The sequence below is a fragment of the Sminthopsis crassicaudata genome, chromosome 3 (genome assembly GCF_048593235.1).
Source record: "Sminthopsis crassicaudata isolate SCR6 chromosome 3, ASM4859323v1, whole genome shotgun sequence".
Lineage (NCBI taxonomy): Eukaryota > Metazoa > Chordata > Mammalia > Dasyuromorphia > Dasyuridae > Sminthopsis > Sminthopsis crassicaudata.
Window position 1 is genome coordinate 623,597,866 of NC_133619.1, and position 24,892 is coordinate 623,622,757.

The 24,892-nt window shown below is 37.9% G+C and overlaps 1 protein-coding gene across 4 annotated transcripts in view; it reads right to left on the bottom strand.

Annotated features, from left to right (window-relative positions):
- SLC45A1 (solute carrier family 45 member 1) overlaps positions 1–24,892 on the bottom strand; it is a 46,623-nt gene that overhangs the window by 10,284 nt on the left and 11,447 nt on the right. For 3 of the 4 annotated variants that reach the window (XM_074307775.1, XM_074307777.1, XM_074307776.1), the window contains exons 3-6: positions 21,520–21,612; positions 20,809–21,033; positions 15,067–15,806; positions 702–855 (exon numbers count right to left, since the gene is read on the bottom strand). In XM_074307775.1, the coding sequence (XP_074163876.1) occupies positions 702–855; positions 15,067–15,806; positions 20,809–21,033; positions 21,520–21,612 (1,212 nt within the window). The remainder of the gene's footprint in view (positions 1–701; positions 856–15,066; positions 15,807–20,808; positions 21,034–21,519; positions 21,613–24,892) is intronic. The other variant, XR_012488815.1, reaches the window with a different exon arrangement.

A 24,892-nucleotide genomic window follows, 5' to 3' on the forward strand; every position in this document is an offset into this window, starting at 1 on the left:
TACACATATAATTTATCATTTGAAATAAGATAGAGGTAGATGGGATTATTGTTATTCTCATTTTATATAAGAGGAAACTAAGGCAAGCAGAGGTTAAATGGTCACACAACTAGTTAGTGACTGAGGCAAGATTAGAATTCAGGTCTTCCTGATTCCAAGTCCAGTACTCTATCCATACTATGTCAGCTAGGTGTCTAAAATTAATTAAAGGGGATCTTTCTAGAGACTGAGCCTTAGGAAAGCTGTATTCAAAACCAGAAGATTTGGATTCAAATCCCACCTCTGCCATTTGTTACGTGTGTACCTCTGCACAAGGTACATTCTTCATCCTTCAAATGAGATAGGATCAGATGGGCTCTGAGGTCTTTCTAGCTCAAAATCTATGAACTTCTGAAGTTTCTTCCAGATCCAAATTCTATGAGCTCAAAAGAATAATTTTAATGGTAGGACTTTCCACAGGAGAGCCTCCTTAAACATCATTTTTGTTGGTAGGACTTTCCCTTTTTTTCCTTTCTTTTCTTTTTTTTTTTCCCTGAGGCTGGGGTTAAGTGACTTGCCCAGGGTCACACAGCCAGGAAGTATTAAGTGTCTGAGACCAGATTTGAACTCGGGTCCTCCTGAATTCAAGGCTGGTGCTCTATCCACTGTGCCACCTAGCTGCCCCCCCTTTTTTCCTTAGCCATGATATCATTAGCACTTACCCAGGAAATGGTTGATACAGAGATTTCTAAGAGCTTTTGGCATATGGCAGATGGTAGAACAGAGACGCCGCATGGAAAGGGACTGCTCGGAGACCTCCCCAGAGCCATTCAATTCACTCTCATATTTGACACCATTGAGTAAAATATTAGCAACCTGTAAAGGATAAAATCACAAAAATCAAGCCAAGCTAGTGACAACTGTCTATCATCATAGCAAAAGGATTGACCCATCTGAAGTAAATCAAGAGAAAACAGAGAATGAGGCTAGAATCTCAAGACTGGGCAGAGTGCCTGGAGTCCCTGTTTTCATTATTACCTCCTGGAGGCAAAGGCTGATGGACCACTTGAGCTTGGGAGTTCTGAGCCATAAGGATGACAAGAGTGGAGCTAGTCAAGGAAGAATGAACAAGCTCAAGTCAGAAAGAGAGCAGGTTAAAGCTTCCTTGCCACATGTGTGGGAAGGATACAGGATACATTATTTATTCATTTATTTATTTTATTATAACTTTTTATTGACAGTACATATGCATGGGTAATTTTTTACAACATTATCCCTTGCACTCACTTCTGATTTTTCCCTTCCCTCCCTCCACCCCTTCCCCTAAATGGCAGACAGTCCCATACATGTTAAATATGTTATAGTATATCCTAGATACAATATATGTTTGCAGAAGCAAATTTTGTTGTTGTTGTTGCAAAGGAAGAATTGGAATCAGAAGGTAAAAATAACTTGGGATGAAAACAAAAATGCAAACAGTTTACACTCAATTCCCAGTATTCCTTCTCTGGGTGTAGCTGATTCCGTCCATCATTGATCAATTTGAACTGAGTTAGATCTTCTCTTTGTCAAAGATATCCACTTCCATCAGAATACATCCTCATACAGTAACATTGTTGACGTGTATAATGATCTCCTGGTCCTGCTCATTTCACTCATCAGTTCATGTAAGTCTCTCCAAGCCTCTCTGTATTCATTCTGAACACATTTCTTACAGAACAATAATATTCCTTAGCCTTCATATACCATAATTTACCCAACCATTCTCCAATTGATGGACATCCATTCATCTTCCAGTTTCTAGCCACTATGAAAAGGGCTGCCACAAACTTTTTGGCACATACAGGTCCCTTTCCCCTCATCAGTATTTCCTTGGGATATAAGCCCAGTAGTAGCACTGATGGATCAAAGGGTATGCACAGTTTGTGAACTTTTTGGGCATAATTCCAGATTGCTCTCCAGAATGGTTGGATTCTTTCACAACTCCACCAACAATGCATCAGTGTCCCAGTTTTTCCACATCCCCTCCAACATTCGTCATTATTTTCTCCTGTCATCTTAGACAATCTGACAGACATGTAATAGTATCTCAGAATTGTCTTAATTTGCATTTCTCTGATCAGTAGTGATTTGGAACACTCTTTCATATAAGTGGAAATAGTTTCAATTTCATCATCTGAACATTGTCTATTCATATCCTTTGACCATTTATCAATTGGAGAATGGCTTGAGTTCTTATAAATTAGAGTCAATTCTCTATATATTTTGGAAATGAGACCTTTATCAGAACCTTTAACTGTAAAAATGTTTTCCCAGTTTGTTGCTTCCCTTCTGTTTGCATTAGTTTTGTTTGTACAAAGGCTTTTTAATTTGATGTAATCACAATTTTCTATTTTGTGATCAATAGTGATCTCTAGTTCTTCTTCGGTCACAAATTCCTTCCTCCTCCACAAGTCTGAGAGGTAAACTATTTTTCTAAATTTTTCTAATTTATTTATGATTTCGTTCTTTATGCCTAAATCATGGACCCATTTTGATCTTATCTTGGTATATAGTGTTAAATGTGGGTCCATGTCTAATGTCTGCCATACTAATTTCTAGTTTCCCCAGCAGTTTTTGTCAAATAATGAATTCTTATCCCCAAAATTGGGATATTTGGGTTTGTCAAACACTAGATTATTAAAATTGACTATTTTGTCCTGTGAACCTAATCTATTCCAGTGATCAATTAATCTATTTCTTAGCCAATATCAAATGGTTTTGGTGACTGCTGCTTTATAATATAGTTTTAGATCAGTACAGCTAGGCCACCTTCATTTGATTTTTTTTTTCACTAATTCCCTTGAAATTCTTGACTTTTTGTTCTTCATATGAATTTTGTTATTTTTTCTAAGTCATTAAAATAGTTTCTTGGGAGTCTGATTGGTATAGCACTAAATAAACAGATTAGTTTAGGGAGTATTGTCATCTTGATTATATTGGCTCGGCCTATCCAAGAGCACTTAATGTCTTTCCAATTATTTAAATCTGACTTTATTTTTGTGGCAAGTGTTTCGTAATTTTGCTCATATAATTCCTGACTTTCCTTTGGTAGATATACTCCCAAATATTTTATACTATCGACAGTTATTTTGAATGGAATTTCTCTTTGTATCTCTTGTTGTTGGATTGTATTGGTAATGTATAAAAATGCTGAAGATTAATGTGGATTTATTTTGTATCCTGCAACTTTGCTAAAGTTATGAATTATTTCTAATAGCTTTTTAGTAGAATCTTTGGGGTTCTCTAAGTATACCATCATACCATTTGCAAAGAGTGATAATTTGGTTTCCTCATTACCTACTCTAATTCCTTTAATCTCTTTCTCAACTCTTATTGCTGACACTAGTGTTTCTAATACAATATTGAATAATAATGGTGATAGTGAGCAACCTTGTTTCATTCCTGATCTTACTGGGAATGATTCCAATTTATCCCCATTACATATGCTTACTGATGGTTTTAAATATATGCTCCTGATTATTTTAAGGAATAGTCCATTTATTCCTATACTCTCAATTGTTTTTAGTAGGAATGGATGTTGGATTTTATCAAATGCTTTTTCTGCATCTATTGAGATAATCATATGGTGTTTGTTAATTTGGTTATTAATATGTAGTATCCCTACTTTACCCTTTTTCTGGTAAACTTCCTTTCTACCTCTAGTTTCTAGAACAAATTATACAAGTTTTCTTTATAACAGAAATGTAGTTCCCAAGATTTATTTTTACCTTTTTAGATTACTCTTGAATTCTATATTTGGGGATCAAACTTTTTGTTTAGTTCCAGTTTCTTCATCAGAAATAGATAAAATTCACTTATTTTGTTGAATGCCCATCTTCTTCCCTGAGAAAAAAATGCTCATTTTGGCTGGGTAAGTTATTTTTGGCTGCATACAAAGTTCCTTAGCTTTTCGGAATATCAGATTCCAGGCCCTTCAATACTTTAATGTGAATGCTGCTAGATCCTGGGTAATCCTTATTGTGGTTCTGATTTTTTCTAGCAGCTTGTAATATTTTTTCCTTGGTTTGATTGTCCTGGAATTTAGCCACTATATTTCTTGGAGTTTTTATTTTAGGGTCCCTTTCAGTAAGTGATTGATGAATTCTTTCAATGTCTATTTTACCCTCTCTTTCTATAACTTCTGGGCAGTTCTCTTTGATAAGTTCCTGGAAATTGTCCAGGCTCTTTTTTTCATCTTATTTTTCAGGGAGTCCAATAATTCTCAGATTGTCTCTCCTAGATCTATTTTTCAGGTCTGTTGTTTTCCCAAGAAGGTATTTGACATTTTTTCCATTGTTTCTTTTTTTTGGTTTTGCTTGACTGATTCTTGGTGTCTCCTCAAGTCATTCAATTCTATTTGTTCAATTTTGATTTTCAATGAATTATTTTCTTCACTCACTTTTAAAAGTTTTTTTTTTTTTTTTTCTAATTGTCCAATTGACTTTAAGTTAGTTGTTTTGTTCTATGGAAATTTTTTCCATTTTTCCAATTTTATTTTTTTAGAGAGCTATTTTCTTTTTCCAGTTCACTAATTCTGTTTTTCAAGGATTTGATTTCTTTGTCCACTCTATCTTTAAATAAGTGGGATGACTTATCCAGACCCTCTTGCCAAGCTTCCCTTTCCTTTTCCCATTTTTCTTCTAGCTCTCTTGTGAGAGCCTTTTTAATTTCTTCTATGAGAGTCTTCTTGTGTTGAGGACCACATCATATCCCTCTTGTGGATTCATCTGGAGACAGTCTGTTTTTAGCTCCTTAGGGTTTAAAGTCTGCTTTCTATCCATATAAAAGCTATCAATGGTTAGAGTCCATTTTAATTTTTTGCTCATTTTGTCAGAGAAGAATCAAAGAAAAACTAACAAGAAAAACAAATGCAATGTGTTTTTTTTTTTGGGGGGGGGGGGCTGGATGGTGTTATCAGGCTTCCTCCACAGACTGCGGGGGGAGCAGTGAGGCACTAGCAGGACAGCAATGGTTGCGCTGCCTCTGTGCTCTGATACTCTGAGAGTGTGCTGAGACACTCTGGGTGGGTTTGGCCAGGTCCCAAGAGACCCTGGTTTTTCAGGGTTATAGTCTTTACCTCCTGTGTTTACAGCTCTTCTGTTGGTCTACTGGCTTGTTATCAGAGCAAAGTAGCCAACATGTGTTAAAGATCTCCCCACAGGGATGGCTGAGATCACACCCCACCCCACTCAGTCAGCTCTGTGTGCTATGCTGTGGCTGCTTTCAGTATGTGCCCGGACTAATCTTCCTCCCTCCACCCTAAGAAAAACAGACTTTTTGGGGGCAAATTTCAAGGATGTCTTCTGTTGGTAACTATTTGTGAGGTTTTTTTTTTCAGTCAAGCTCTAATTCCGAGGCCTTGTCATGAAATAAATTCTGAGAGCAAAGGTGGAGATTAAGTAGATGTGTGTCCTCTCCACCATCTTGGCTGGAAGTTCCCCCCAATACAGGATACTTTAATCCTGTGAATTTATTGCTTACAGTTTCCAAGATTTGGAGCAAATAGTTTGAAGATGAGAAAATGGAAGCCAGGTGATGGCTCTAGCCATCAGCCCAGTACTCTTTTGGTAATTAAAAACTATAAAGACTTAGTATGGAAGGATTTAGAATTGGAAGGGACCCTATTGTCCAGCTAGTATTACCACATCATTTTACAAAAGAGGAAACAAAGTGAATTATTCAAGGTCACAAAGAGTTAGAATTTGGATTCAGACCTTGAGTATTACAGAAAATCAAGGAGGAAGAGAGACATTTTAAGTCATCATCATGGTGAAGAGACTGGATTCTATGCTGTATGAAAATCAGTTGAAGGAATTGGGAGATGTTAAGCTCTGAGGGGAGAATCACCATATTGTTGTTGTTATCCAGTCATCTCAGTTATGTCCATGACCCCATTTGGGGTTTTCTTGGCAGATACACTGAAGTAGTTTGCCATTTCCTTCTCCAGCTCATTTTACACATGACAAAATGGAGGCAGACAGGATGAATTGATTTGTCTAATCACACAGCCATTCCTTCTCTTGCTAATTTTACAGATAAGGAAATTGAGGCAAACAGGGATAAGCAACTTGCCCAGAGTTTTTCTGGTTCCAGGTCCAGCACTGTATCCCCTGTATCACTTAGCTGTCTTTAAAATTTTTTAATGTTGTCACAGGAAAGCTTTTAAATTCTGAAGATTAAATTATATGCTCTAATAGGGGAGGGGGAAGGAGAGAGAAATAAATGCAAAGAGAACAATTTAGGCTTTTGTTATAAGGGAAGAAGCTGTCTACCAATCTGAGTTACCTAACAGTGGAGTTAGTGAGTTTCCTCACTGGATGGCTCTACTCAGAATTGGATGACCTCTGTTTGTTGGAAAAGTAGCAGGAGGACATCTTTTACAGGTATGGATGTCCAATGAGATACCTTCCAAATCTGAAGTGTAGTGACTGTGGGATGATGAGGACAATAATTATTATTGGAGGGGTTGTTGTTGTTTCGAGGTGATTGGGGTTAAGTGTCTTGCTCAAGTAATAGCTAGATATTACTGAGTCTAAGTTATTATTATTATAATAATAATTATCATTATTTTTATTGTGTTGTTCATAGGTGACATTTATATGGCACTTAATAAGCACTAGGCATATCACTAATCATTTAAAAATATTACATTTAATCTTCAGAACAATTCTAGAAGTTAGGTGCTTTTAAAAAATTCTCATTTTTCAGATAAGGAAACTGAAGTAAACACGTTAAGTGACTTGCCCAGGGTCACACAAGCTACTAAAAATCTTAGTTCAAATCTTGCCACATTCCATCCCTCACTTCTGGACTTTTGATTAGAATGTCTCCCATGGAAAACTGGGACAGTAATACATTGTTGGTGGAATTGTGAACAGATCCAACCATGCTGAAGAGCAATCTGGAACTATGCTCAAAAAGTTATCAAACTGTGCATACCCTTTGATCCAGCAGTGTTACTACTGGGCTTATATCCCAAAAAAATCATAAAGGAAGATAGGGGACCCACATGTGCAGAAATGTCTGTGGCAGCCCTTTTTGTAGTGGCTAGAAACTGGAAACTAAGTGGATGCCCATCAGTTGGAGAATGGCTGAATAAATTATGATAAATGAATGTTATGGAATATTATTGTTCTGTAAGAAATGACCAACAGGATGATTTCAGAAAGGCCTGGAGAGACTTACAGGAACTGATGTTGAGTGAAATGAGCAGAACTAGGAGATCATTATACATGGCAACAACAAGATTATATGGCGATCAGTTCTGATGGACGTGGCTCTCTTCAACAGTGAGATGATTCAAACCAATTCCATTTGTTTAGTGATGAAGAGAGTCATCTACACCCAGAGAGAGGACATGGGAACTGAATGTGGTTCACAACATAGCATTTTCATGCTTTCTGTTGATGTTTGCTTGCATTTTGTTTTCTTTCCCAGTTTTTTAATTGATCCAATTTTTCTTGTGCAGCAAGATAAATATATATATATACATATACATATATTAGATTTAACATATATTTTAACATATTTAACATGCATTGGATTACCTGCCACCTAGGGGAGAGGGTGGGGGGAAGGAGGGGATAATTTGGAATAGAAAGATTTGCAAGGGTCAATATTGAAAAATTACCCATGTATAGGTTTTGTAAATAAAAAGCTTTAATAAGAAAAAATTTTTAAAAGTCTCCCATGTTTGGAATATTCTTTTTCCTGTTGGAAACCTCTAACTTTTTTTTTTTTTTTCTGAGACAACTGGGGTTAAGTGACTTGCCCAGAGTCACACAGCCAGGAAATGTTAAGTGTCTGAGGTCAGATTTGAACTCAGGTCTTCCTGACTTCAGTGCTCTATCCACTACTCCAACTTGATGCTTTGAAACTTTTTTTTAAGGCTCAAGGAGTCTCTTACAGGGAGACTATTTAGTAGTTGTTGCTTGCATTTTGTTTTCAAAGAGGATCAATGATAGCACAAGGGCTTGGTTCTCTGCTCCCACTTTTCCTAAAATTACTTTGTATTTAATCATCCACCCAAGTCCCCTAGGAGAGTGTTAGCTTCTTGAAGTAGAAACATGTAGACCATGAGGTATAGTAGACAAAGCTGCAGATTGGAAGTAAGAGGACCTGGGTCAAAATTCTGGCTCAGTCATGGTTGATATTTGGACTAGTCACAAAATCTTTGAATCTTAGTTTCCTCATCTTCAAATTATATGGGTTAGACTTGATGATCTCTAAGATCTCTTCTAATGCTAGTCCTATTTATTCTAAGATATTTTCCATCTCTGAAACTATGACTATTTCATCTTGGTTTTAGAGCTAGCATAGTGCTTTGCACACAGCAGGCAATAATTAAATATTCATTGAATTGATTTGAATTAAATCAACTTCATCTTTCACCTGCACCAATGTTTTAAACCCACCCTACAAATAGCAAAATGGCCTTTTTGGGTTCTTGCTCAAGGTCATAGACAATTGTTCATGGTCACATCCAGCCAAAGGCAAAATAAAACCCAGGGTGTTATGGGCCAGAACTCTGAACTTGAAACAAAGGATTGAAACAAGGTGCTAAGTCAGTGGAATTGATAGAGACAATGATTATTTAACATGTTATTTAACAGTTCTCTAGTTCAGTACTTGTACTTAGTACTTACTAGAGTTCCACAAGATTCACACCTATGATGAGAGGATATAAGCTCGGACAAGCTCAGCCAGAATGAGAACTGGAAGATAGAGACCATGGTGGTGGTCCTCCTGCCTCTCCCACAGAAACCAAGACACATTCAGGAGGATCAAGGAGCTGGGAAGACAAAGGACTGGCAGCAGGAGTTTAAGCTCACGAAACCAAGGAGAGAGATAGGTCTCTAAGAAAGCTAACTGGGCCTCAGGAAAGGAGACAAGACTTAGAAAGAGACAATAAAGGATTTGGACTTTAATATCTGGCTACATTTGGGGTGATTACTGAACTGAAACTAAGGCTGCCTCCAGAGACCCAAGGAAACCTCAACAGAGAATATTACATTTTAAAGAAGAATATTACATTTGGGCATCCAAACATGGGGCAGACATGATCCTGATTTTAGCGGGAAAGTCTCTGATCAGTGGAAAAGTCTCTCGACCCAGAAATTAGGGTGAGTACAAAAATAGACAAGGAAACTTTATTAAGAGCTAAAGTAGTACTTCAGCTAAAATGGGACAGATGTTTAAAAAACAGGCTTCTTTTCCAGCTCAAGGGAAATGTGGAGAGAGTATTGTCAGGCTTATAAGAAGCCAAGGTTTGATTATAATTTGGAAGCAAATCATTGAACTTTTAGAACTTTTAGAAATAGTAAGTCCTTGGTTCTCTAAGAAAAAAGAATTGGATCTAGACAAGTGGAATTTAGTAGTAGAGCAACTATGTCAATTCTACAATGAAAATGGACCTGACTCAATTTCCAAAGACACACTTAATGAATATAATTTAATACAACTGGCTTTAGAAAATTTTACAGAATAAGGAAAAAGAAGAAAGAGCAGGAGGGGAAGGTGTCAAATAAACTAGGTGAAAGGATGAAGAATCAGATAATGGAGTTAAGTACAATTCTGAGTGTAATACTTCACAGCAGAAGCCATCCCCTGATTTACTTCCCTCAATTAACCCTTCATGGGTGGAAGGAGAAGGAGGAGGGGGAGAGGCAGTAACACAATCAGCATCTCCTATTAAGCAGCCTATGACAAGCCTATGACAAAAGGCACTGGTTAAGGCAAAAAAATGAAGGAGAGGATATATCTGATTTTATAGATGCATATCCTGTGATTGAAGAGCTTGACTCTTCAGGTCAAAAAAAGGAAGATATACTCCTATTGATCTAGAAAAAATTAAGGATTTAGAAAAGAGTTGCACTCTTTATGGGGCTACATTGTCTTATGTTAAGATGTTACTAGAGAGTTTGGCTCATCAAATTTTAATCCTTGTGATTGGAAATCCATAGCAAGGACATGCTTAGAACCTGGACAAAACTTGTGGCTTTTGGAGTATCATGAATTATATAAGATTCAAGCCCAATGCAATAAACAAATTGGAGTTAATGTATAAATCACCTATGACCAACTAGCAGGTGAAGGTCAGTATATAGAGAATTCAGCACAGATTAATTACTCCATAGGAGCTTATGAAAAAATTGCTACTGCTGCTATAAAAGCTTGGGGCACCCTCCCAGGGAAAGATTGAGGGGAAGCCCTCACAAAAATAGAGCACGGTCCCAATGAACCCTTTGCAGATTTTGTGGGATGTCTGCAAATAGCTGTCATAAGAACCACTGGAGAAAATGCAGCTATAGAAATAATGATAAGACGACTGGCTAAGGAAAATGTTAATGAGGTTTGCATAAGAATTATATGGGGACTACACAAAGATGCTCTTTTAGAGGAGATCATAAGACACGGTGCCATAGTGGGCACAAATGCTTATTATACCCAGATTATGATGAACATGGGAAGACAGGGTCCCTCTTGGCAAGGGATTCCTAAAGAAACTCGTCGATGTTTTCAGTGTGGAAAAATAGGACATCTGAGAGCCCGGTAGGCAAAGATATAGAGTGAGAGGACAGGGTGAGAGAAGACCTAAAACCCCATGTCCAAAATGCCACAAGGGCTTCCATTGGGCCTTAGAATGTAGATTGACTCAGAGAAATGAGAGGTGGGGCCCAGCTCCAAGATAGCATACAAAACACAGGTGGGGCATGATGGCAGCCAAGGTTACATCTTTAGAAGTTCAGGACTCTGATGTGATCAATCATGCCCACCAAGATTACATCTTTAGAAGTTCAGGACTCTGATATGATCAATCAGGAAAAAAGCAGTCAGATGGGAGAAAGGGATTACAATTGAGGAGAATACAGGCTTTTTAACCCAACAGAAGGGCAGTGTCCACTATAAGCAGCTCCAATGTAATTGTCAGGTCATGAGAAGAAATTTAGAAAGTAGTAAATAGAAGGGACTAGATAGGTTAACTGCTTGGGAGAAAGGGTTTGTTTGTATCTCTACAGATGAAGAAGGAATTAGATGGGTGGCAACAAGAACCTGGAGAGAGACAGAAAAAGAGAAAAACCTTGAAACAAAGGAGAAGACCTACAAACAAAATCTGCAGGAATCATTGAATTCCCTAACACAAGATGAGACTATTGCAGGATTTCAAAACTTGCAGGAATTATTGGATTCCTGGCATATGAATAGTGGACAATAGATTCCTTTTGGACTATTTCTAGGACTTATGGAAATGTATAATTCCTCATGTTGATTCATGTTGTTTGTTACATTACTACTAGGCTGTGTTAATATGTGCTTATGCAATTTATGTAATTATGTGTAATACCTCCCATATTGATGGATTAATGTATACCTGTTTTAAGAGTGAGACCCTTCAGAAACCCGCTAATCTGATTTGATTTCCCATTTCCTTTGGTGTTTTCATCTCCCTTCCTGAGACCACCGGGCGTGACCACCTCCTTTTTATGGTGTTTTCACCCCTTTTTTGAGCAGTCAGGGAAGACGTGATCACCTCCTTTTTTGGGGTTCTCACCTCCTTGAGAAGCAGGGAGGTCATGACCACCTATGTTCTAAAAACAAAAGAAAGCGGGAGATGTTATGGGCCAGAACTCTGAACTTAAAACAAAGGATTGAAATAAGGTGGTAAGTCAGTGGAATTGAGAGAGACAATGATTATTTAGCATGGTATTTAACAATTCTCTAGAGTTCAGTACATGTACTTAGTACTTACTATAGTTCCACAAGATTCACACCTATGATGAGAGAGGATATAAGCTCGGACAAGCTCAGCCAGAATGAGAACTAGGGAAGACAGAGACTGTGGTGGCAGTCCTCCTGCCTGCACCACAGAAACTAAGACATTTCAGGAGGATCTCAAGAAGCTGGGAAGACAAAGGACTGGCAGCAGGAGTTTAAGCTCACGAAACCAAGGAGAGAGATAGGCCTCTAAGAAAGCTAACTAGGAAAGGAGACAAGACTTGGAAAGAGACCATAAAGGATTTGGACTTTAATATCTGGCTGCATTTAGGGTGATTACTGAACTGAAACTAAGGCTGCCTCCAGAGAACCCAAGGAAACCTCAACAGAGAATATTACATTTTAGAGAAGAATATTGCACCAGGGTTTTGTTTTTGTTCTTGTCACCTAACCGACAGATCTCTAAAGAAAGATCAAAGGCTCTACAATTTTTCTGAAGGTTGTTTTATCTTCCTGGAAGAAGACCTTAACTCACCACCCTTCCAAACATTTCTCATTTTCTTTAGAGGGTTAATGGTAGGTATTTGAGATAAATGACTGACTATTTCAGTCTTACATGTATTCTTAGTTTTTAATTTCTTGGATTTACTTCATTTTTCAAGCTCTTGTGGTATCATTAGCCCTCTTCAAAAATGAAATACAAACAAGAAGCCAAATATATGATAGTCAAGATATCTGATGATCAGTTTAAGAAATAAATGAAACACCTAAAATATTCCATGACAAACTCAACAACTTTTCTAGGGTATATTTCCTTCATTGGCATTTTCTTCAAATAGGCCAGCATTTTAAAGGATGATCGCTTTGCCCTAAGATCATTTTGTCTCTAACTCTCCTACAGTGTCTTAATCACATCCCATAGGTTTCATGATCATCTCCCTTAAGATGGCTCCCAAATACAGCCCTACTTTCTCTCTTCAGCCATAGTCCCTTATCAGCAACTGCCTGCTAAACATCTCCATTGGATGTGCCACAGACATCTGAAACTCACTATATTTTAAAGGACCATATTTCTCTCAAATTTAACCAAAGCTCCTCATTTCTATTGAGGATGCCATCATCCCTCCTGCCACTTCCTAACTCTGTACTGATCCTCAACTCTTCCCTCTCCTTCCATATTCAGTCAAATAATTTATTGCATTACCCCCCCCCCCATCTCTCCCATCCAGATCCTTCCTCCATTCACAATGTCTCTATCTAATTTTAGGCCCTTATCACCTCTATTTAGCAATAATAATAAACCTAGAATAGCAATAATAATAAACATCAATAATATAATAAATAATATAATAAAAATAAATAATAAATATTATTAGCAATAATAATAAACATTTCTATAGGACTTCAAAATTTGTAAAATGCTTAAACTTTATCGCATTTTATCTCTTATAAGCTACTAATTCGGCTCCCAGACTCTAGTCTCTTCCCTCACCAATCGTATCTTCTTCACAGCTGCCAAATTAATATTACTAAGATACATAGCTGTCCAAGTCACCAACCTCAACCCTCAAAAACACTTCAGTGGTTCCCTATAGCCCCAGAAAGAAAATACACATTTTCCTCTTGGCATTGAAAACATAATCCCATCCTAATTCCATCTTCCTTACCTTCACAACTCTTCAACTGCTAGTCTTCTCTAGTCTTCCCTATCTGTGGTATGGCATCTCCTGCCTCTGTGTCTCCATGTAAGTGGCCTCTCCAGACTAGTCATTTCTTCCCCTACTTTCCAGCGATATCCTAACCCCCAAGCTCTCTGTCATTAGCCCTCTCTCCCTTATGAAGTTACTTTCTAAAACCTTTTTATTTACCCCTTCATATATTGTATTCTCTAGTAGAATCTCAGGTTCTGAAGACAGGGACGGTTTCATTCTCACCTGTTTCCCCAGAACATAAAAATAACTTACTTATAATCAATATTTGTTGAATAGTATTCATTTTGGTCATCCAATCAGCCTGAGAAGAGAGATGACACACCTGTTGAGCCTATTAGAGAAGTTGAGGATTTTCCCATTTACAAGGAATTACATAATATCTACTTACAATAAGACAGTTGCCACTTCACAAACTCAAAAGAGGATCTCAGAATTTGAAAAGAACTCGAAGGTCATCTTGTCTAACCCTTTTGAACAAAAATTCCCTCTCCCAAAGCCATCACTAGACATTTTGGTGACTGGGATAAGCAGAGTAAAATTGACTGGCCCCGAGATTGACACAAAAAATATTAAAACAATTTCAGTTGAGCCCTGATCAGGAATTAATAATTCTAGTTTCCTATTTTAACTCATTATCCTTGCTAGCTAGGTGCTATAACAATTAAGCATCCTACCCACCTCCTGACAGAGGTGATGCTTTCAAAGTTCAGAGTGAAATCTCTCTCTCTCTCTCTCTCTCTCTCTCTCTCTCTCTCTCTCTCTCTCTCTCTCTCTCTCTCTCTCTCTCTCTCTCTCTGTTTCTCTCTCTGTTCTCTCTCTCTCTATATATATATATACACACATACACACGTATATATACCTATATACATACTATATATGTGTATGTACACATACACACATATGTTATATATGCATGTATGTATATATGTATGTGTATATGTATGTTTGTGTGTATTCACACTTACACACATGATTTTGGGGACATGGCCAATTCAAGGATTTGTTTGGCTTGACTATATATATTTATCATAAAGATTTGGTTTAATTTTCCCAATGATAGAGGATGGAAGGGAGAGAAAATTGATTTTTTCATTGGAAAAAAAAAGTAACTAGATGCTTTAAGCATCATTCTTTTTAGCTGCTGGAGGCCACTGATTCTCACATCCCACAAATTTCGGTGCCCCCTTCACTTTAACCTCATTTTTCTTCTGCCCTCTCCAATATACCAACAAATAGTTTACAAACCAAACTTTTCTCTCTCAAGCACTGGCAGGGAAGAGGAGCCTCACTATCCATTGAAGCAGCCTGTGCTATTTCATAGCACAGAGAATTGTAGAAGGGAACTTAGCAACTATTTAGTCCCACCCAATCCTAAAAAAATGAATTCCCACAATAACATGCCTGACAAATGACACTGCAGCCTCAGCTTGAAGTGTCTAGTGAGGGGACTTCTTAAGGCCATCTCTTCTAATTTTTCCTGATATCAGAGCCCAATTTCCCCCTTCTCAAGTTCCTTCATGCTTCATCTTCATGATTCCTAAATAACTGCTCTAACTATATCATCTTCACTAGCAAATGCTGTCAGATCTTCCTCTTCCCTCCCTTTATTTGCTCTTACCTGTTGACTGAAGGTCACATTCCTTCTCCTGCTACTTTCTGGACAACTTCCTATTACAGCATCTGGGATGGCCAATGTCTGAGGCCTTTTCAGAATCCCAGACGATCGAGGCTTTGGAGCATCCAAAGAACCTACCCTTAACGTGTCTCCTTCTGGCCCATGAGTCACTGAGACTGCCCCTCTCTCCAGAATTCCATTTTCTTGACAGTAGAAGCCATCAGGGGCCCTTGGGAAGCTGACACTGATGGTCTGCCTGGGTAAGCTAGCAGGGAGGGCCAAGTAGTTATCGTGTCCTGCAGTAAAGCAGTCTATGAGTACACTGTCAATATTGGAAGTTCCAAAGGAGGATGCAAACTCATTAATCCCAGTCAGAGAATTGTCCCGGCTGATGAAGCTGCCATATTTGGGTGTGAGAGGGCTGAGAGGAGAAATAGGGCTGGTAAAACTTGCATATAAGTGAGTGGCATTCTGGGAGCTAGCGTTGTCGGTTGTGCCCTCCTCAAATAAGACGGGGGGAGAAGGAGGAAGAGGAAGGCTTGGGCTCTTCATCACAGTTTTCTTCTTGCTAAAGGGTTGCAGGGGCCTCTCTGGAATGCTGATGAGCGTCAGCACTGTGGTGATACTCAAGGTGACAGAAGTAAAGACATAAATGACTCGCAGCTGACCACCCAGGGCTCTGCCAAAACTAGTCTTGTCCCAGTTTATTCCTCCAACGACATATCCAAATCCTCCTCCAAGACCTGATGAGAGAAATAGCATTTAAATCTCTTTCCTTCCCAAGAAAGGCAGAGGAGAGGGGAAAAGGGAAGGGAAGGGAGGGGGAAAGGAAGGAAGAGATGGAAAGGGAAAGGAGGGGAGATGAGGGCAGGAAAAGGGAAACCCCAATTGGAATCACAAAGAATTGGGCAAGATTGAACTACAGCAATTTACTGAGAAGATATAGTAACAATAGTTACTTGAATGTATCATGTAATATTTACTTGAATATATATTTGAATGTATCATGTAATATTTACTTGAATAGTTACTTGAATGTATCATGTAATAGTAACTTGAATGCATCATGTGATATTGGGAAATTAGATCAGGAGAAAAAGGCAGCTAGATGATACATTAATTAGAGTATTAGATTTGGAGTCAAGGGGATTTAATTTCCTATTATGACCCAGAACAGACACTTACTGGCTGCTCCCAGCCTTCTTATCTAGGAAATGCATGTAATGTTAACATCTGTATGAATAGGAACAAACATTTATTAAATGCCTACTATGTGCTAATGATTGTGCTAAACACTTTACAAATATCTTTTTTGATCCTCACAACAATCTTGGGGCGTAACTACTATTACACTTGAGGAAAGTGAGGTAAGGCAGAGGGTCACAAGCTGGTTAAGAGTCTGAAGCTGGATTTAAATCCAGGTCTCCTTGACTCCAGCCCCAGTGCTCTAACCACTGAACGATAGCTGCCTACTCCATGGGGTTATTATGAATAGAAAGAGATCTATGTAAAGAACTTTACAAATTTTAAAGCTCTATATATGTACTTAAGTTCTATATATGTAGCTATTAAAACAATGAGAGCAATGTTCATGATGGATCTTTTTCTTTTGTCATTCTGCAAATTGGTTTTTTCAAATGCCTAAGTGTGCTAATAATAAGTTCTTATTATATGATACATGATGTGTTTTTTTTTTTAAAGTTGAAATTAACTTTGACCTACAGCTAAAAATATGCCAAAGTGGTCACAAAGAAGGCTTTTGTGCTTAGATTTTGTGACCAACAGATATCCAATAGCCATTGGAAGCTTAGATTTTCCATACTGAGTTTAAAATACATTTTATTTGACTTCACATGTAGAAGTATTTTTCTTTCTTTCTTCTTAATAGGCGGGGGAGGTGGTAGAAGTGGGAAAGAATTTAGAACTGAAAATTTAAAAATTTTGAAAAAAATATTAACGTTGTATATGTTTGAGGTGTAGGGAAGGTAACTATGCTAATCATTTCTTGTGCAAAGAAAGGGATGTGTCACTGCAGAGAAGAGAAACTGTATCTTGAGGTAGAACATTTACCATCTTCAAGACAAAAGATACTATGTGAATTTTTGGAAGAAACAGTGAAGTTTTAGCTGGGAACCTGTGATGTATGGAATAACCAGATGCAGTCACCACCATGTTTTTATACCTGTCCCTCCTACCTCAATGGCCACAAATGTATTCTCAATGAAGGTTTTGGTAAGTGTCGAAGAACAAAATGTATAAATTATTTCCATTGATCCTTAGGCTATATTGTAATCACTGCATTTTGTAAACTAACAAGATGTAAACATAGCTCCTTGTAGTGGTGATCTGAGTGAGAAGACAATCATATTGCTATCTGGCTTAGTACAGACTAAAATGGGGAAAGAAGTAGACAGAAGACAGTTGCTAGAGGTTGTAAAAGTGACTCTTTCACAAACTACAGCTTTCCAATATTCTTACTCTAACTACTGTTTTTCTAATGGACACAACTTGACTACTTCCTGAAAGCCATTTTTGACTAAGAACAATAACTGATATTTAATTGGGATAAAGCCAACAATGCATGTTCAGTCTGGAATTCACATGAAGACCTAGAGACCACTAGTTGATATAATTAGAAAGACCACTGTCTTTATGACAGGAACCTAACTGAATCAGGTCTAGGTGGGTTTGAAAGAGCTTCAAACCACTTCTGCACTAGGAAAATACATGAGAACTCTTTTCTCTTTAATAATAATATTGCTTAACATGCTCAGATATTTCAATTGGGCAGAATAATGCTCTGAGGTCCAGAGTTTCTTGAATGACCAACTGAGGGCTATACCTGCTGACCTGACTCATCAATGTTAATTGAACAGTTCAGAGAATCAAGAATTCCTTTTAACGTATGTCTACAAAAGTTTTACTTGGAGGTTCTCAGGTTGACAATGTTAAGTACACACAATGAACTTTCCATACCTATGGCCCCAGGAAGTGAGTCTGGGACTTGACAGGAATCCTGGGAAGTGTGCGCATGTGAGACTGAGGTGTGTCTGATTAATTTATAGTAAATTCTCTTGGAATAACACCAATTATTTAGCATGATATAGAGAACTGGTAAGCTTTCTAAACTTTACATCTATTCAGGTAGAAGGGGAACAAAATTGTAGATGAGAATGGAATTATGGTTCTTGATAAGCTTTGTGAGATTAAACAAATAATAGCAAGTGTGCTCTCCAGGTGAGAGATATAGCTCTATTAGAAGAATCAGTGTATAGATTCCGAATATTTATTCTGTAATGTAAGAGAATCAGACTATCCAGTGGCCAGTTGATCAGCCAAATAAAGTTCCAATTTCAGATTGGACCACCTCAATGTTTTGTTAATTTTTTGTTAAAAGCTTTGTTAATCTGCATAGTTTTTCTGGCTATTGATTGGACTGGAGACTCAAGTATGTTTGAACAGTAGGATTTGTCTCCCCAATTCAGCTCAATATACCAAACTTATTAAATCACTTTATAAACAGTTTCCATTTATCCTAAACTATATGTTAACACATTATAATATTATCCCTGTGAAGGATTTCTATAAATTTTACTTCAAATCATCTTGGGGGAGACATATATTGAAAGGCATGAAGAGAAAGGGAAGCTGTTTGGACATTAGCGATGTCTTGGATATAGAATAATATTCAACGAAATTGTTTCAGCAGAGCTGTACTTGAAATACAGAATATAGTGTTGAGATGTAGCTACACACACACACACACACACACACAAACACACACAGCTGGAGAGCATATTTGCTATTATTTGTTCAATCTCACAAAGCTTATCAAGAACTACAACTGCATTCTCATCTACAATTTTGTGTCTCTTCTACCTGGATTGATATAAAGGTCAGAGAGCTCGCCAGTTTTCTATGTCATAACAAATAATTGGGATTATTCCAAGATACACACAACACACACACACACACATAAAAGGCAGGCGTGTAGCAGAATAAATTCTTCAGCTAAGAATTAGACTAAATGGCCTCTTGAGTCCTTTCCAACCTAAAATTCTGTGATCTAATATTTTTGGTGTTAGCCCTTAATATCCATAATAACTATAATCAGCCATCCAACCTGGATATTTTTGGACATCATGCTATCTTTCCACTACCCCTGCTCTCCTACGTAGCATAGCCTACCAAATGGTCCAGAGACCATGACACTTTTCCTTGGGCGAATTAATCTGTTTAGCTCAGATCTACCTTAGGCTGAACTTAACTGGTTACTGAGTGAAGGCAAAGCCACCTAAAAGACTATAAATAACTTGCCCCAGACCATGCTTCATAACCGTTCATCCAGCCAGGACATTTTTGGGACATGCCATCCTCCATTCTGCCATGGGAAGAAACCTCTTTGCTCTCTTTTCATCTCTTGCTTAAAAGCAATCATCAAATCAGCATTGTCATTTCTTCTAGAAAGAGCAAGAACATCCCACTCACTATTCCTATGATAAAGCTTCCCTAGATAAAATCTTCCTCCCCTGGTTTCTATTCTTGCTGTGTGTCTCTGGAAATCCTAAATTCCTTTCAAATCTTGATTCAAGCAGCACCTTCCTGCATCCACCCATTGATTAAGGCCTTCCTTTTCTCCAAATTACCTTGTATTTATTTTGTACAGAATAACTCTCTTATTTTTGCTTGCTTTATTTCTAATACTCCTCACCTTAAAAGTATTTTTCTTTTGGTCCAAATCTATGATTTTGTCAACATCAGAAGAAACTGGCAATGTTGAAACTCCCTCTGATCCTGCACATATCAGAAGCAGATCTTAAATCCAGATCTTCCTGAATGCAAAGGAAGCCTTTTAAGCATATGTTCTGTCTCATTAGAACATTCTTTTTCTGGTCCAGAACTTTTATTTCATTGCCATTTCCTCCCTTCGAGGAAACTTCCTCTCCCCAAGCTGATCAGCATCTGTTTTGTGACATTCAGATTGAGAGAATTGTCTGGAGACATTGAATCAGGTTGAGGGGCTTCCCCAGGATCTTCCAGAGCTCAGATTTTCCTAACTTTGAGGCTCTATCCACTAGGTTGTACTGACATTAAAAGTATATAGATATCAAAATAAGCCATATCCCTAATTCTTTTCCCTGACTGAAGATTCCCTAGAATCAGAATATTAAATTGAAATCCTCTTTGACCTTGGGCAAATCAATTGAGTTTCCTCTTTTGTAAGGTGAGAGGGTTGTATTTAATGTCTTCTTAGCTGTCTTCCAACTTTAAGTCTATGGATCCCAAGACTTATGAATGTGTAAATGATCTCACTCTTCTGGGGCGTTCAGTAGAACTCAAGTGCTTTGTTTTTCCACTTGGATTAATCTCTTTTCTAATCTGTAAGGTAGCTCCTTCCATTGGTGCAAATCACCATTCATCTCCACCAGTCTACAAAGAAATGTTTTTTCATCCCAACTTTGGCATAAACACAGAATATCAGAGGCCAGCTAGTCCAATGGGCACCCTTTGTTTTGGATACCTGTTCTCTACAATTCCTTAAACAAATGATCTTAAACAAATTGCTTAAAGACCCTACCTTTCCCCTACAGTGAGGAGGGATCCCATTACCTCTTACCTCACTCAAGTTTAAAATTGTTTTAAGGGTCAGGAAGTTTTTGTTATATAGGAAGTTAATTCAATGTGTAAGGACCATGGTGCCATGTTGAGCAAGGCCACTTGGGCCTTTTGAAAGCAATACAGTACCTGCTAAAAGGGCATGGATGTTGAGTCCTCTGTCTTGATCCACGGGACTGCATACATCCATCATGTAGGCATGGCTGGGATTGTCTGCTGAGTCAGCACTGAAATCCATGAGCACCACTCCACATATAGTCAGAATGATGCCCCATTTATGATTACTAACAGTGTCTGCCAGAGCTAGGCCAATGTCTCTCCCATTCAGTAAAAGCGAAAGCCCTAGGAGTGCACCTAGGATAGAAGAGGGAAGAAAAGACCCTAGTGAGTCAAGGAAACCCCACAAACAGGCCACCCTTACATTACAACCCAAGCCCAGGCTGTTGTTGGTCCAGCAACATGCCCTTGGGGAATGCCAGGTGCAGCCATTTGGAATTGTGATGTGACTTAGAATGTCCCCTCATGTAAGAAATGGGTTTGCCAGTTGTGGTGGGAGACCCTAAGAGCCAAGGGATAGAAAATCCTTTCCTGTCCTGAAGTCAGACAGGTGGCCCAAACCAAATTATCTTCATGGGGCAAGGATGGGCCCTTCCACACGATTCACGTCTCAGCTCAGGAAAGTGTCTAAAAGTGAAGACACAAAAGTCAAATTCCCTGAGTGAGGCAGATGCAGATTCTCTGTTCAACTGTTTTAGTCATAAGGTTGGGCTCTTCTGAAATCAAAGGAGCTTTTCTTGGGATGGGGAAGAGGGCGGTGTTTAAGATAACAAAATCACAAACCTATAGCCAGCACCAGGATGAAAGGCCGCCTCCTTCCAAATCTTGAAGTGCATCTATCACTCCAAGCACCCAACAAAGGCTGCAATAGGAAACCTACAACAAAAAGGTGGCCACAATTATCAACCATGTTCACATCTGGCATCCAGAAGAATCAGTGAGGAGAGCTAGTCACAGGAAGAGAGACAGACACACAGAGAGAGACAGAAAGAGAGAAAGAGGGAAGGAAAGAAGAAGGGAGGGGAGAAAGAAGGGGAGGAAAGAGGGAGGGAGGGGAAAGAGAAGGGAAGGACAGAGGGGAGACAGAGACAGAGACACACACACAGGAAACAGAGACAAAGAGAGACAGAGGAATAGCTGAGAAAAAAGATACACAGAAACAGACAAACAGAGATAAAAAAAGAGACAGAGACACAGAGAAAGACAGAAACAGAGAATGAGAGACATAAAAACTTTTAGGACTTGCTCTAAAACACTTTCCTAGAGAAAAAATTCATACAAAGATGAGTAAACTAAACACAAAGTAATTTTAAGAAGGAAATAGTATTAATTGTAGGAGATGGGATAGGGATGAAATAGAATTAGGAAAGGTCTTGATGTACTAGGTCACACCTGCATTGTGTTTAGAAAAGCCATGTGACTTTGAGGCAGCCAGATGGTGCAAGGAGTGGAACACTGGATCTTATATCAGGAAGACCTGAGTTCAAATCCTGTCTCAGATAATTCCTAGCTATGTGAGCCTAGAAAAGCCAAGCCTCGGTTTTCCCCATCTGAGGATGATAACACTAATACCTATCTCCCAGAATTGAAGTAAGAATAAAATGAGATAATATTTGTAAAATGCTTTGCAAACCTTAATGCACTCTATGCTAGTTAGTTTTATTATTTTGAGAGGTTGGGTAAAAGGAAAACCTGGATTATCAATAAGTAGAAAAAAACATGAATAAAGAGGATCCTCTCAGAATTCCTCTAAAGTTTCTCCTCAGATTCCTGGCAGCAGCCCCACTAAGTAGCTGTGACAGTCCATAGATTCTGAGGAATATATATACTTAGTCTTAGGTAGAACGTTCCATTCTACTGCTTTGTCTCCTCACAGTGTTCCTAGATGGCTACTGGCCACAAGGCCTCCTAAATTAATGATCCATTCTCAGGTCTAAATTGAGCACTTTAAAATAGAAAGCAAAGCAGAAGCCCCCTTTGGTTCATCCTGAGAACCAAATGAACCAAAATGTAAGCAAGCTTAAAGAGAGCTTGGTCTAGTGGGCAGAGGGCTAGATCCAGAGTCAGAGAGAACAGGGTTCAAATTCTGCTCTTGACACAGGTGATTTGGGTGGCACCAGTTAATTATTTAGCCTCTTGGTGTCCTAGATAACTCTTTAAGATTGTATGTTAAAAACAATTTTGAGAGATAAGATGATTCGGTAATTCAATGACCAACCAACAATTTGTCCAATAGCACACCACCCACCCCCTCTGCAGAGAGGATGGACTCAAGATGCAAAATGGTACATGTATTTTTGGATTAATCTTAGGAGGTGAGAAGGGGGTGGAGTAGAATCAGGAAAAGCCTTGGTACATCTTAGTTGTGCTTTGAAGAATCAAGTGGATTGAATTGGATAGTGGATATGGGGATTTGTTTTCCTTGACTTTTTTTTAATTGACTGCATATTTATTAATTTTCTTTTCAATTTGAGCAAAAGATTGAAGGGGGAAATGACAGGGCTGTAAAAAAGTGATTGAGCCATAAAAAAGAAAAAGCAAGAAAAGAGGGTCATTGAAGCATTCTTTAATTCCTTTTTGTTAAAGCACAGAAAAAAATAGAAGGAAAGGGAACACAGACAAGCAGGACAGCTTTGAAAGGTGACATGTCATTGATTGTATAATGCTGTATTGAATTTATTATATAAACTGTATCTTCATATACACTTATATAAATTACATAATATACAATTGTGTTAATCATATATTATATAACACAATTATATAAGCTATGTATTAAATAATTGTCATAATATATATTGTGATATATTTCTAATGTATTTTGATTTAATTGTATATAATCTATTCTATGATAATATATTATGCAATATTAATATTATGAGATAAGATCATATGCAATATAATCATTTGTTATAAAACTGTATTGAATTTATTATATAAAAAGAATAGCAAGTTATACCTAATAGAAATTTATAGTTTTATGTACAAACTTCTTTTCCTACTTTACTTTGTATGTAGAGATATACATTTTAGTGGGTATTTGTTAAGCTCTGAATTTAAAAAAAAAACTATTGCAGTTGTCTGGTCTAGTGTGGAAAAAACAAAACAATTCAAAACAATACAAATTGAAAGCTGAAAAGGCCTTAAAACATAGAGCTGCAAGAGACCATTTTAACCAACTACTTTATTGGAGAAAGGAGAAACTTAAACTCAGAAGTCTGTAGGTAGTAAATAGCAGTCAAGATTTGAAAACAGAGCCTGTGATTTCAAAGCTAATGTTCTTTACAATGCCTTTTCCTGCTTTTTTCTTGCTGCTTTCCTTTTACTCAGGACGCAGATTTGTCTCCTGCTATGAGACTTATGAGGCTTCTGCTGTCATCAATAAGATTGAATATATCAGGCCCCTTTCAGCCTAAAATTGAATGATCTTATATCTCCAACAGAACTCCCAGGTCTTGTTCTGTGACATCAGAGCTCAAAGGAATTTAAACCAAAAGAACCAGTCTTGCCTTTCTGACTATTTGGACATTTTGGATGTCCCATGGACACCTCAAACTCAACAAGGTTAAAACAGAACTTGTTAGATTTTCCTCAATGTCCTGTTCAAAGTTCCCTAGAAGACCATCAGCCTACATCCAGACGTCATTCCCATTTGAATCTGTTGCCAAGTCTAAATATTTCTATTATTGTTGTTCACTCATTTTCCAGTTATGTCCAACTCCTTGGAATCTCATTTGGGATTGTCTTGGTAAAAAGACTAGAATTTTCTGTCATTTCCTTTTCCAGCTCATTTTGCAAATGAGGAAACTAAGGCAAACAGGGTGAAGTAACTTCCCCAGGGTCACACAGGTAGTATCTGAAGCCAGATTTGAACTCATAAAGATGAGTTAATAATAATAATTAGAATTTATATAGCACTTTGAGGTTTGGAAAATGCTTTAAGAATATTATCTTATTTCATCCTCACAACAACCCTGGGAGGTAGTGTTATTTTGAATCTCCATTTTACAGGTGAGGAAACTGAGACTGAGAAAGTGACTTGCCTGGAGTCAAATGTTTGAAACAGGAGTTGAACTCATGTCCTCCTGACCCCCAGTCCAGCATTCTATTTATTGTACCACTTTGCTGCCTGAGTCAAATCAACATGGTTTGACCA